The 14,347-nt window shown below is 34.4% G+C and overlaps 3 protein-coding genes and 1 long non-coding RNA gene across 4 annotated transcripts; 3 read left to right on the forward strand and 1 right to left on the reverse strand.

Moving 5' to 3' along the window:
* Positions 1 to 4,462: 4,462 nt before the first annotated feature.
* On the forward strand, positions 4,463 to 7,299 carry LOC113231827. The gene is made up of 4 exons (XR_003310579.1): positions 4,463 to 4,492; positions 6,685 to 6,783; positions 7,021 to 7,095; positions 7,287 to 7,299. It is a non-coding gene; the product is annotated as an uncharacterized LOC113231827 (long non-coding RNA).
* A 593-nt stretch (positions 7,300 to 7,892) lies between these two features.
* On the forward strand, positions 7,893 to 9,188 carry LOC113231824. Its single transcript, XM_026466358.1, has 2 exons — positions 7,893 to 8,000; positions 8,112 to 9,188. The coding sequence occupies exon 2, from the start codon at positions 8,172 to 8,174 to the stop codon at positions 9,102 to 9,104; it is 933 nt and encodes a 310-aa protein (XP_026322143.1). The 5' UTR covers positions 7,893 to 8,000; positions 8,112 to 8,171; the 3' UTR covers positions 9,105 to 9,188.
* A 182-nt stretch (positions 9,189 to 9,370) lies between these two features.
* LOC113231826 (signal recognition particle 19 kDa protein) lies at positions 9,371 to 10,981 on the reverse strand. The gene is made up of 4 exons (XM_026466359.1): positions 10,725 to 10,981; positions 10,371 to 10,548; positions 10,086 to 10,225; positions 9,371 to 9,457 (listed from the first exon to the last, which is right to left on the reverse strand). Exons 1-4 carry the CDS (start codon positions 10,778 to 10,780, stop codon positions 9,388 to 9,390), a joined length of 444 nt encoding a protein of 147 aa, XP_026322144.1. The 5' UTR covers positions 10,781 to 10,981; the 3' UTR covers positions 9,371 to 9,387.
* Positions 10,982 to 11,885: 904 nt separating this feature from the next.
* Positions 11,886 to 13,064, forward strand: LOC113231855 (tRNA (guanine-N(7)-)-methyltransferase non-catalytic subunit wuho). The gene has a single exon (XM_026466391.1). The coding sequence runs from the start codon at positions 11,946 to 11,948 to the stop codon at positions 13,062 to 13,064; it is 1,119 nt and encodes a 372-aa protein (XP_026322176.1). The 5' UTR covers positions 11,886 to 11,945.
* The last annotated feature ends 1,283 nt before the right edge of the window (positions 13,065 to 14,347 follow it).

Consider the following 14,347-nt stretch of genomic DNA (forward strand, 5'->3'; position numbering starts at 1 on the left):
CGATGTGTGCATTGTTAATTTAATTTTCTTATTATTATGTTATATAGAATTCAAACATGAATGTACTGTAAGCCTAATAGAGTTCAGAGATAGAGAAGCAGTTTCAGCCAAATAAATTAAATATCATTTATCTGCTTTAAATAGGAAGGAAACCTACGTTAAAGATGCTAGTGGTAAAATTAAGTTGGAGAATTTAATCTTACTTAGCCTTAAACAAGAATAAGCAAATATACAGTACGACTCTGGAAAAATAAAACGTCTAACGTACATTTGCAAAATATTACAAGAGAGATATTTAAAGTAATACTTTAAGAAAAAAAATATTAACTGTAATTTTGTTTATTAGATATATGGAAAAGCTAAAATTTTCTACTTTTCCATATAGTTGTCCCGTATCATTCTACATAAGTTTTATTTATAGTGCCCCCATAGTGCCCCTCCTTAACAACCTCTTGGTTATGCAGGAAGGGCACTATGACCTGTGCGCGCACAGGAATCTTACAAGTTCAGGTTCTGACCCCAGATCAGCCGGTATACAAGGTCACAGACCTCTGTCACTTACGCTGTGCCAACTAAGTCACGGAACGAACCAGCGGACCTCACGAATTTTTCTACGTGCTTGTTGTCGGATCTTTTGTATTTGGTTTTTCAACGATTTTTTAGCCGACTCCGGTCGAATCTAAGGAATTCTTTCTAAGTGTTCGATCTTTGCATTATAAATCATAACAAACTAGAGGAATAATTTCACAAAAAATAATTGAATGTCAATTCAATACAAATTTCAATAAAACTAGAGTTATGACTTCTTTCTCTTAAAAAAATTAATTTCAATCGCTCTCCTTTAATATTTTTGAAATGCACGTTAGACGTTTTAGTTTTCCAGTGTCGAATACATTCAGAAATTATTTGAACTAAAATAGGCTATATCATAATTTAAACATCAATAGGTATATATCGATTTGGGATCAATCACCTTTATATTTGAAAAAATCGTCAGCCGGGTAGAAAACAAAAACAGCGAACTTTTTGCAAATATATTTTTTTTTTACATTTTTTAATTCTCGTATAGTCATACAGGGTGGAAATTTGTAATGCCACTTGGAAGGAAAGTACGTTAAATACTGGAGATAGACATTCTTACTTAAAGGAAACATTCCTTTATTTTTAAAAAGAAATAATACTGCACTCAAAAATTTTCGAAAATTGCTAGCCACACGCGGGAATAGAACCCGCTAAAATCTTTTAAAAAATGCACCCTGTACTTTTATTAAATCAATCGATAGGGTCAATTATGAGGATGAAATCTCTCTACAAACCATAAAATCTGGAGTAATAAATTCATTGGGTCAAGTTAAAGCATTTCTACTCAAAGGTCCATCAGATTACTTGTTAATTATCGTTGACGTCATTTATTCATTAAAATGACGAAGTGCTATTTAGATAAGAAGATTGCAATTTGCACATGTTTGTAATGCACTCTTTGGCCAACTGATAATTTTCCTATAAATAAATAAATTTCATATTTGTGTCGTAAAAATGGCATATCAAGAACAATTTGATTTAATGGACGCTTATTTTTTAAATAACAAAAATGTGAATTTAACTCTGCGGTGGTATGAAGAGAGATATCGGGATCGACAAGTACCAACTCGAATCCTTCTGAAAAGAATGGTAAATAATTTAAAAAATACGGGTAGCTACGAAAAGCGACGGCAAACTGTTCTACAGAACTATTCCGAATTCGATCTTAATGTTTTAACTTACTTTTGTGTTAATACTTCGAAGCATTTCCAAAGGCTTCAAGCAGAGATGCTGCAGAAGATATTGGAATGAACCACACTCGCGTACTCCCAAGTGCTTAAAAAGTATAAGTATAAATGTTATCGTGACGGCCGGTTGGTGCAAAAATTGCATCCTGGGGATTGCGAAAGACGACTTCAATTCTGTCAAAACATGCTAAGAGAAGTTGGTCGTAACCCGAATTTTTTAAGTAACATTGTATGGTCTAACGAAACCAACTTCAGTAATAACGGCATGTACAACCGCCGCAATAACCATTATTGGTCACGAGTGAATCCTGTTCATGTTCATGAAACTAACAATCAAGTAAGATTCTCTTTCAACGTTTGGTGCGGAATTATGAGAAATATGGTTGTGTTAGTCCACGAGTACGAAGGTCATTTGAATACTGTCAAGTATCTTGAAATACTGGATCTCTTAAGAAATAAGTTAAATGTTTTATCCGAGGAAGAGCGAAATCGAATAATTCTGCAGCAAGATGGCGCTCCAGCCCATAACAGCAGAGTCACTACTGCCTACATTAGTAACCATTTTAATACCTGGATTGGTACACACGGCACAATCAGATGGCCTGCGAGATCACCAGATCTCACCGCTTTAGATTTTTTTTGTGAGGATATGTTGAAAATCAAATTTACCTTAAATCCTATGCAAGTGTAAACGAGTTGAAAGCTGGGGTTCAGAATATGATTTGTAATACAAGTAACTCAACATGAATTCGTTAAAAGATTAAATTTGTGTATCCAAAATTGTGAAGCTCATTTCGAGCAACTAATTAGTTAGATTACCATTTTTTTCATTTATTATTATACGTTAAGATTTCATGGTTTTTATTTCATTTGATTAACCAACTTTGTGACAGAGATTTTATTCTTATAATTAACCCTATCGATCGATGCAATAAAAGTGCAGGGTGCATTTTTTTCAGATTAAAGCGGTTCGATTCCCGCGTGTTGCTAGAAATTTTCGAAAATCTATGAATGCAGTTTTATTTCTTTTAAAAAATAAAGGAATGTTCCCTTTTTCAAATTGCTATCTCCAGTATTTAGAGTACCAGGTGACATTACAAATTTCCACCCGGTATAGCTTTATTAAGATTTGTTTTAAGTGTATTGTATTAGATTGAGTTATATTGAAATAAATTTATCTTTATCTTTAGTCAAGAACACGTCAAGCTCGACTTTGGACCGTTGATTTATTTACTACGAAGAATAGAGATTTTACAACTCTACATTGAATATTTACTTACAGTTGCACCCTGTATATATATAACATATCGAGAATTTTTTTTTTATGGTAAGCGACACGTTTGTTCATAGGAATTGCAATGCCACTCAGAGCTTTAAATCGCAAAGATAGGAAGGGCACTGCCACCGCACCCGTCACTCTAAGACACAAGTTGACATGTCCCTTGTGCCTTTAATTTCACCAGTACCCTTACTCTTGGTCACATTACTGCTTGGCGGTAGAAATAAGCAAGGTGGCAGTACTTCCCTGGATGAACTCTTTCACAAGGAGCTCTACCGCTACCGTAGTTATGAAACTCTAGATAAAAAAACGCGACTGTAGCTACATAAATATGGGAGAAAAAAGGAACCTCCCTTTCATGAAGTCGGTTAAAAATAGTAACCAGTAGCAATGCATGTGCAACAAAAATATTTATTTCCGTAAGAGCATACCAAACGTGACTTTTGCAATACAATTCAACACATAAGACAATGCGTCATGAACGACAACGAAGCTGTCTCAGCATTTCGTACAAGGTTAAGAAATACAATTTATATTGAGTGCTTAACAAATGGAAAACTCATTTTAACAATCAAAAGTGAAAGACAATTCGTAAACCCTTTACATCTTCATTAATTTTGTTAATGACGGCTTTAAATAGATATCTCAAAATCATTGTAAGAATCGCTGTCTGTGAGTACACTTATCAACTGTTCTTTACTTATTTTAATCATATTTTTTATAACTTTTTATTTAACGTATGTAATTTTTTTTTTATAATTCGGCATTTTGATTTAGTGAAGAGCTACTGTTAGATACTATTATGTGCCGTCGTTGTATTTTGACAATATTATGTGTTTATTTATATTTCTCTTTTTAGTTATATAGCATTAATTTTTAAAGTAACGTTCACATAATTTCTTGACATTGTATTATAAATTTCATTGTAAATATTATGACATTGATATGACATTGATAAAATAAAAATGATGATACTATAATTCTAGTCGGAAACATATTACGATACAGTGCGACATGTAGGTAATCAGTTATGTAATCATGTAATGTTATATGTAATTATGTTGATATGTCAAATTAACAAAAAACCTTAATTATCAATTGCAATTAATAATTTCCGTTTTCCAGTGCTGCAAAGGAAAATTGAAATTATTTTGTTGCACACAAAAGGTCAAGGTAACGTCGACAGCACAGCTTTTCATTTTTAAATTCAACTCTATGTTACTTATAACCGATCTAAAAGAATTTAAGAGTTCACTAACAATATTAATTATTCGCCAGCCTATATAAAAAAAATTATAACATCTGCGATTTGGAAGCAGCCGACCGCAGTGCAGTGTGACTATAATGCAACAACGTTGCAGTAGAGTATAGAGCCTACAATGTCTTACCATGGAAATCTCAAAATTTAACATCTACGCCGTACTTATTTGTGTTATAATACCCTGTGAGTATTAGTTATTAATTTGAACCTTAAACATCAGTTACAATAACCAAATTATTTGTATTGCCAATCGTGCGTAAATCGTAATTCTTTGGATAAATAATATTCATAAGTATTACAAGATAATACTTCTTTGATAGAAACATTGAACTCCCTAAAAATAATAATATAAATACATGATTTACTATCTCAACCTAACGGCAGGTAGGTATGATTTTTTAATATTGATTCTATCGTTACGTTAAAATATAAAAAACATTTGAGGTAACGATAAACTTAGCTTTTGCTTAATTTTTATTTGATGTAATTTTCGTAGGAAATGTCGACGCGTCCTTGTCCGTTTTAAATATATTAAATAATACATAATGTTAAATAATAATAAATATTTAAAATATCATTTGCAATAAAAAACGCTATTTAGGTAAAAATGTCGTTTACGATAAGTCGGCGGTCATGGCTCGATATACCCTCTTACTATAAAATAAGTTCACTGTCAACTGACGTATTTATTACGGAACATTCATGGAAATATTATGTCTCAGTATATATTAAGTAAGTGCCTATTGATGGTGTAAAATCATATTATAGCTCCTAAACAATAGTTAAATTTAATTTATAGTCGTATGAATCCAATTCTAATTATTTCAAATTTAAATTGTTTATTAATCTAATGTGTACTCCTTAATGAGATATGTATTAGAATTAGATTATTTTAGGAATGCGTAATGCGTATTCTGTGGATGTACCTTATTAAATAAATAAATAATAACAATCGAATGAAATTGATTTTCCAGTAAATAAATGTTATAAAAAAGTAAGTCAATGTAAAAAAGTAAAATTTTACGGAACTGTGCTTTTTTTATCGAGCTAAGTTTAGTCAATCATGTTACATTACCAATTAAAAAAAATCAAATTTCTTAAATTCATATTTTTAATGTCGAGCCTCCGTGTAGTCGAAATACGTCAAAATATTTATTTTATTATTATATATTATATATATATTAGGCTGTAGTCGAATACCAACACAAGCTATGTCTCCATATTGTATTTTTAAATTGTACTGCGTGTCAAATATTGTACTTATTTTTATTGTGATACTGAACTATGTAGTATGTAACGAGGGCTTACGGCTCATTAAGGCGGGTACTCACTAGCGAGCAGTATGTAACCGTAACCGTTGCATGTTATGTTACCAAAAATCATAGTGTGTACTTACGTGTTTCGCGAGCTTGCCGCGAGCGAAACGCGTGCGGTTCGCAGTGAACCGACGATAACCAGTACTCACTCTAGCGAATGAAGACTGTTTCAAGCGTACACACTAGAACCCCGTTACTGTATCTGTCACGATACAATTACACCTCAGTACTCGACTCATCGAGTATGTAACCAGAAATGGAGATGAAATAAGGGCCATCCATCCCTGGCAACTAATCAGGCAAATGAGCACTATAAAATCATATCACACATATCATATCACTTTTAAATATCAACTCTCGGTTGCACTGAAATCACAAATTAGAAAGTTGAAATAGTACAGCGCCAACAACTGACCTGTGTGTACGTCGGCGTATATTCTAAAACTATTCTGTATTTATTGTAATAAATATTTATAATATCTCTATGGCGGGCTTTTCCATTCGGTGGTGTGGGAAAAACAGCAAAACATCTAATTACAAAACAAACGAAATCACATTTCATCGGTAATTAAATATGTAATTTTTCAATTTTCGTCCATTATAGCAAAGCTCAAGTTAAACTGGTCGTATTAAAGTGAAACAATTGACGACACCCGTCAATTGTTTCGAATTCGAGCTGGCGAATTAGAGTGCAGTTGTCACCGTAATGATTTGGCAGAATAGTTTTCAAACAAATTGACATTTCGTCTCTATTTCTGCTTATATACTCGACGACTCGGCTTAACAGGTCATCGGATCTGTATTAAACAAAAAACAAACGAAGTTCACCAAACAGCTAATTGAGTACAAATAATTAAACCATTGGGCTGCTTGAGCTCGGAGTCCAAAGGGAAACATATTCGGAGTTTAGTATAGGTGTCTATCATTTAGTTATGGGAGATCTGTGAGAGAGATAGTGATGTGTAAACATACTTATTCTAGATTTTGCATAAAGTCCCTTCATATGTGTGAAATTTTTCTGTAACTCTCTAATAAATTGTGATATTTTTTTATTTGCAGACTTGATTGCAAAACCTGTCTCTTTGAACGACATTATAGCGGCGGAATCTAGGCAAAAACCGAAAACTGCAACTACACAACGTCCTACAACACTACCAAGTTTGTTTTATAATTTATTAATTACTTCAAGTGTTATTCTAGTCTTGCTGGCTATTCTATGTTCCATACAATCAAATTTCATGTACACACGCCAGCACATCAAGCTACACATTGACGTATCTTGTTCCGTTGCACTGGAGGCGATTTTCGAACACAAATATGTAGTCTGATGTGCCGTTGTCCGCACAAAACTCTATTTTTAAATACTTTCATCCTTGAATTATTCTCCATTTTTAGATACGTTTGAACGAATCTCATTCAACGAAGTATTAAAGTCAAAGCTGCGCAAAACCAAAAAACCTAAACAATCTGGTAAGTTATTGTGTTATTTCAAAATCGTCGTTATTCAAATCTTTTTAAGTACCTACCTACGTATACCTACACGACGAAATATTTAGTACGATGAAGTATTTTGGCAATGTCATTTGCATTTACTTTGCATCATATCAATATTTATATACATTTTTACAAGGTTTCATTATATTGTTTTATTTTATTGGCAGACTTGGTGTCAAAATCGGTATCACTGAACGATATTTTAGCTGCAGAATCGAAGCAGAAAGAGAAAGTTGAATACATAAAGCGGCCAATATTATCAGGTATAAGATTTATCTTAATCATTTTTTTTATAATGTCAAGTGACAGGACGAACGAGTCGTGCGCCTGATGGGAAGCTACACGCCTGTCCATAACAGTTGCAAAGCCACTCAAAGCTTTAAATCGCAAAGATCCGACGGGCACTGTCACCATGAGACATAAGTTGACAAGTCCCATGTGCCTGTAATTTCACCAGCATCTTACCCTTCAAAACCAGAATACAGTAATCCTTGGCGGCAGAAATAGGTAAGGTTACCTGGACGAACTCTTTCTGTCAGAATGAGCAACTCCATTATGGAACGAAATGTAGCATATGACCTTTTAAAATTGGATTTATTGCCGTTGCAGATACATCGGAACGATTATCGTTCAACAAAGCACTAAAATCAAAGCCAAGGAAATCAAAAAAATTAAATTTACCTGGTAAGCTATTTTAAAAATTGCACCTTAACATTGTTTTACTCCAAAGTATTCAAATGTTAATAAATTATTAAATGTTACAGAAACTATTTCACCCCGGAGTTCTTTATTGAAATTCAGAAAAAGATTTCAAATCAAGAGTCCTTTGAAGCCGAGGACATTGAAATTTGTGCAAAAGCCTCGACATAAACGCAGGTACCAGTCAATACAGCAAGAAAAATACAGAAATGAGAAACATAATAAGAAGTACGTTCCTCTTCTTAGGAGCCTTAGTGAGCTGTTTGATAATATGCTTCCCTCAGATTTCGACGAGTCAAGTGACAGCGAGCAGAGTCAGATTAAACTTAGACGCAGCCAAAATAAAGACAAAAATGAATCATCGTGCACATGTAATCAAAAATCTAGACCTGCAAACTTTAAGTCGTCAAAAGAGACAACTGCTCCTACCACGATTAGCACCAAGGAGTCGACTGTTACCGAAGTCGCTGTTGCCCCCACCGAGATTCCCAGCACGACCCCCGATAATGCTGCCCCTAGTGACATCAGCTATCTCGGATCGAATTCGGACGTACCCATATTACTTACAAGAGATACCTATAGCTCTGGGAGAGACGATTTTCGACTCAGTAAAGGAAGCGGCTCCACACATAACACAAGCACTGAAAGAAATATCTCCGGGAATAATGGAAATAGTGAACGTGATACCGCACACGGAGAAGATCGCTCCAGTTCAACAGATTATGAAGAAACTTCCTACAGTGATACACGAAAGTATGCAAGTGGCAATGGATTCGAGAGTGACAGAAGATTCGATGGAGGACGAGGATTACACAATGATCGAGATGGTGCCAGAAGTCCCGTTTATTCGGACGCCCAAGAAACAAATGAAAACCTCAAAAACAAAGAAGTCGTTAGACACATACGAGGAGACTTCGGAGATCGAGATGGTACCAAAAGTCCAGTTTATAGAGAAGCCCAGGAAACAAATAAAGAACTCAAAAATGAAGACGCCTTTAGACACTTTCGACGAGACTTCGCAAAATTTAAAGGAGAAACTGAGCTCGAAATGGGAAGAGACGAAGCAAAAAGCACAACACTTATACCACAATTTGTTCCAGGATTCAGAGGATTTCCACCCATGGATAAATTCGGACAAAAATCACAATCTGTACAATCCAAAGAAATTTATGAAAAAAGCATCATCCATATCCCAGACGATAACTCCAGCGATAAGCGAATCTTTAGCGGAAATGGCACATATACCGCAGAAAATAAAAAAGCTGGTGAAGCAAATGCAACAGTGATACCTGTTAAGGATTTGTCTAACCCAATGATTATGCTTCAAAGTCCGAAACATGACACACCATATGTCACAATTATTGATGGGTACAGTGTAGCTAGAGATAAAAATGGCTCAAATAAACTTGCTGAAAAATCTATTCGGTACCATTCTTAAAAAACATTTCAACAGAAATTATGATTCATAAGGATAATATATAATTAAATGTAATTGTCATTGTAACTTATATTTTAATAATATAATGTATTTTGTAATATTTTTGTAACAAATAATTTGAGTAATATAATTTATCGCCGCCCTTTCTTCCCTTTGCTTTTGTTGCTAGCCTGTGTAGTCTGAGGTTGTTGGTCAGCCGGCCTATGCAAAAAAAAAGGTATTGGTAATAATTACATTCTCCTTAACAAAACATGTATAATAAGCAATTCCAGATAATAATTAAAGTGCCTTAACAGAATATTTATATAAAAAAAATATTTAAATCATCTTAAACAAAAAAGTCATAAATTTGATGCCTTGAACGTGTTATTAACTAAAAATCACAGAATTTTAGATTTTAACCAACACAACTATACACATTTTGTAAAACACTAACAACCTCACAGGACTATATTACTAACATCATAAGCAACAACTTTTGTTCCATATCTTTTAATAATTCATCGCATTTTACATTCATACAAAAATATTTAAATAGACACTCTAAACAGCGATAACTCTGTACAAAACATAAAAGCGCAGATGGGGGTCATCAGGGAGGACACTTGCACTTTTAAACTAAGTACCTTACTACCCGATAGAGATCTAAAAAGTATCAGATAGTAGTACAATAAAATTTTAAAGTTTCTTTTCGGTAAATTTATTACATTTTGTAAAAATCATAAGACAAAAGTTGTTGTTTAAGTTAGTAATATAGTCCTGTGAGGTTGTTAGCATTTTACAAATAACCTGTATGTTGTAATAAATTTAAAACCTAAGGTAACCAAACCTATTCTGTCGAGTCTTCATCTTAGGAATGCTATCACCGATGTATCGCATAACATCTTCTCTAGTTGCAAATTCCGGCTTCAGTGGTGTGCCATCATCATTTTTGATCTGCACTCTGATCCTACCTCTGTATGTCATTTCCTGAAAAAACAAAAATAAGGTATATGAAAACACAATACAATACAAAATAAAGGTAAACATTTTTTTAAATACTGAGAAAAATAATAGTCCGTTAATAAATATCGATTTTTTTAAGGAAAAACTAAAATCGTAAACAATTTGGTACCTTGCTCCTTTCTCGAGGATACAGTTTGTTCTCAACACCAACTCGCAGGCCAGTGGTAACCAGTACATCTCTGATCTCCTGGTGTGTCGGATTCTCCACGCAGTACTTCTTGGGAAGCCGTCGACCCTCGGCCAACGTTTTTTTGCTGTTCAGGTACGCTGGATATATGCATATCCATCTAATGTTTGTTGGAGAATTTTGTAGGTTATTAATAACATTACCCCTCAATTAACATAATTTTTTCTCTAACGTGATATAACAGACTAGTTTCTATCAATTCTAACATTTTATAGTACAGCAGTACAGAAAATATACTTTAATTTTAGATGATAATAAAAAACACAACGCACAAACCTTTCAACATCACTATGTTTTTTCTCTGAATTCCAAGACGATATCATAGCAGCCATATCTCAATTAAATATACTTTTTAATACTTCTTTAAATTACAGGTTAGTAGATGAAATTAAGTAAAAGCATAAAAGCAAAATCGAATCGAACGCCAACACAACACAACACAGTCCTTAAAACGTCAAAAACACGTCAACGTCAAATTATCTATAATTCGCTTATAGATGGAAAAAAATAAGATAATTCCATTGACTTAAAAATAAATGGACGACGGGTCTAATACAAAAACCACGAAAAAAATGTCCCAAGTCAACCTATTCGAAATTTAAATTATTATGTCATCGCAGTATCGCGCTGTCCGTAGAACAAATGAAGACTAAAGCGGAGTGTCGCGCTCTGTATACGATTTTAGCGCCTTACAAGTGCGGACACTTTTTAGCGCGGACCCGACGTCCATATAATTGTAAGTCAATGGATAATTCGATTATTTTTCTAGCACATAAAAAAAATGTGCTTTGTTTTGGCAGTTCAAATTCTTCCACTTTGAAAAAAAATCAATTTTTCAGAAATGAAATATTTTTCTGAGTATTTTTCCAACATTTTTCCTTTAATTTTCCACGTCTGACTTTTTCCATTTTTTTTTTCGGTGCTGTGAAATCATTGTATATCTCGGTTGTGTGGTTATTATTTTAAACAAGTTTATTTTCTACTTCACGTAAAGTAAAACTTCAAAACATATTTCTAAACGTAGAAAGAAAGAAAGAAACGCCTTTAACTTTTCAGGAAAAATTTCCACTATTTGAAATTATTCTGAAAATTACCCAACAGTGTACGGACAACGGCACATCAGACTATACATTTTTGTTCGAAAATCGCCTCCACTGCAACGGAACAAGATACGTCAAAGTGTAGCTTGATGTGCTGGCGTGTGTACATAATCAACCAACAAGGCTGAACGTTTCTGGTTGCCACGCGACCTTTAAACTAAAATGTACCAAAAGTTCCAAAACACACGACTTGGCTGATGATTTTAAACATTTGCCTTTTCCTTAGCGGGAGGAATTTAAAAAACTATAACCTAACCTTCACAATTACATTCCAAATCTTTTTATCTTTCTATTAATTAATTTGCTTATCCTATAAGTAATCTTTCTAATTTGTGCCCAAAATCCTGTAACTTTTGGCGATTATTGTGTTAACCTAAACAAAAAAATTGTTTGAACCATGACCTCTCTGGCAGTAAGTGACAAGGGTGTTGTCGTAGTGAGAAATCTTTACATTGATCATTACGACTATTCTAACCACAATGTTATCGAATTGCCGCAGAAAGCTAAATCACAGGAAAATGACGCTATATCGGATGTAACACTGTCGTCTGACGGTCAACACATGGCTGTAATAACATCAGTATCCAAACAGTTACTAGTGTACGAGTGCCCCTTTTCTGAAAAATACAAAACATTTTTACTACCTAGAAGTGCGAGTAAGATTCGTTTTACGACTGATAATCAGCAAATATTAGTCGCCGATAAAAGCGGAGACGTTCTCATTTACAATATCAAAACGGAGGACTCGGGAACTAAACTTTTAGGTCACTTAAGCTTGCTTTTAGACGTATTACAAACACCTGACAATAAATTTATTATAACAAGTGACAGGGATGAAAAAATCAGAGTGTCATGCTACCCTAATACTTATAATATACAGTCATACTGCCTTGGACATAAGGAGTTTGTGAAAAATATAGAAATATTGCCACACAATGAGAAATACGTATCAAGCGCTTCGGGAGATGGTCATATAAAAATCTGGGATTATGTTGAAGGCAAACTGTGCTACAGTATTGATACTTATGTAGATGTGAATGATGATCAATTAAAAGAAGAATTTAGCAAGACAATGGACACAGAGGGCATAGAGACTATCACATTACCCATCGTTCATTATACAGTTGCAAAATTTGATGAGAACTCCTGTTTTCTTTCTGTTGTTGTACATAATTTCAACAAATTACTTATTTATAAATTAGAAACCGTAAATCATAAATTTAGTCATAAGTTGATTGATACATTGACAATGGAGAGATGTCCTTCTGCTATAAAATTTCATAATTCGTCACTATTTTTGTATGATAATGTAGATAGTGAAGTAACAATCTTCAGTATTGTGAAAGATAAAACTTTACAACTAAGTAAAAAAGTGAAAATGTTTGCACATGTAGATTTTTCAGAACTCAATAAAGAATCTAATGATTCTATAAAAGTTTTGTACAAAAGAAGGTTTGACAATGTACAGGAATACCAGGAAAGAAAAAGACAGAGGCTTGAAAAGTGTAAGCAATAAAATATTTTTTATTCACTATTTTGTTTTATTCAAGTTTTATTGTACTACATTGTCAGCCCCTATGTATACTTTACCAAATTCCATTTATTAAAAAAATGGTAGTTATATACATGTTTATGTTAGTATATATATAGTAAGTATATATACTTATTTAATAAAAATAAATACTAATTTGTGCACAATCTCACCTGGACAAGCCAAAAACATGGAGGAAACCACTAGTGCATTTCAAAGTGCTTGCCAAGAGCAACTCTCATCAACCATGAGTTGATTTCTACGACAAAAACCCTAGTCTGCTGACTTTCTGAGACCTGGAATAGAGCCGCCAATATAATAAGACATGACTTAGGCTATAAACTCGTTTAAACAATTTATAAAATCACAAGGTGAGTACAGTATTGCACCCATCTTACTATAGTCACAAGGTGAGTACCGTATTACACCCACCTTACTCTTATTAAGCCGTGGCGTGATAGTCTAATGGTTTTACGTACCGCCTCTCACTCTCAAGCAGAGGCCGTTGGTTCGAATCCGGGCTTGCACCTCCGAGTTTTTCGAATTTACGTGCGAAATTCAATGTGAAATGTACCATGAGCTTTTCGGTGAACGAAAATATTAACTCGCATTATAATAATAATAGCGCTCACACTCAACAGAGCCCCGCACTAGGGAAACCCTGTGTCGCGGTTGCCATGGAGACACACATAAACAACCACAAATTACACCCAAACTCACGAGAGAAATAAATGTAGGCCATACAAATATTTCTTCCGGCCCAGGAATCGAACCTGGGAACTCTGCGTGGCAGTCCGGCAAGGGGGGTTACCTTGCTAGTTCGGCCACGGAGGCAGTTGGCCCAGGGAGGAGTACTAAGGCCTGTACCCTCACCTGTTCTACTGGCCACGTGTGTACCAAGTGTACTTTTGCCATATCTGCTGATCAAGATATACAGAGACAGTCTTGCCTGGGGACACGCCGTTGCAATGGACAACGTGCAGTGTAGTCTTATACCGAAGGTAGGCAGATTTCTTATGCTAAAGACAATGGAGAAGGTACTAGATAGTCACGCCCATATAACGATCTAATAATTGCAGAAAAGACGAGGAAGCGGCAAGTAGACAATCTAGTCGACACCATCCTCAGTTGCATGGCTGTAGGTTTTTCCACATAGGTCAAATACCTTGCCATAACACTAGATCAAACTCGTAACTGGAACACAGTTGGCCATGACCAGGACCTATCTTCAGTTGAATGACGGCGGGACAGTGCTGTGGGTTAAAATC

Source organism: Hyposmocoma kahamanoa, unplaced genomic scaffold, assembly GCF_003589595.1.
Source record: "Hyposmocoma kahamanoa isolate Upper Pololo Valley unplaced genomic scaffold, ASM358959v1 66, whole genome shotgun sequence".
Classification (NCBI taxonomy): Eukaryota; Metazoa; Arthropoda; class Insecta; order Lepidoptera; family Cosmopterigidae; genus Hyposmocoma; species Hyposmocoma kahamanoa.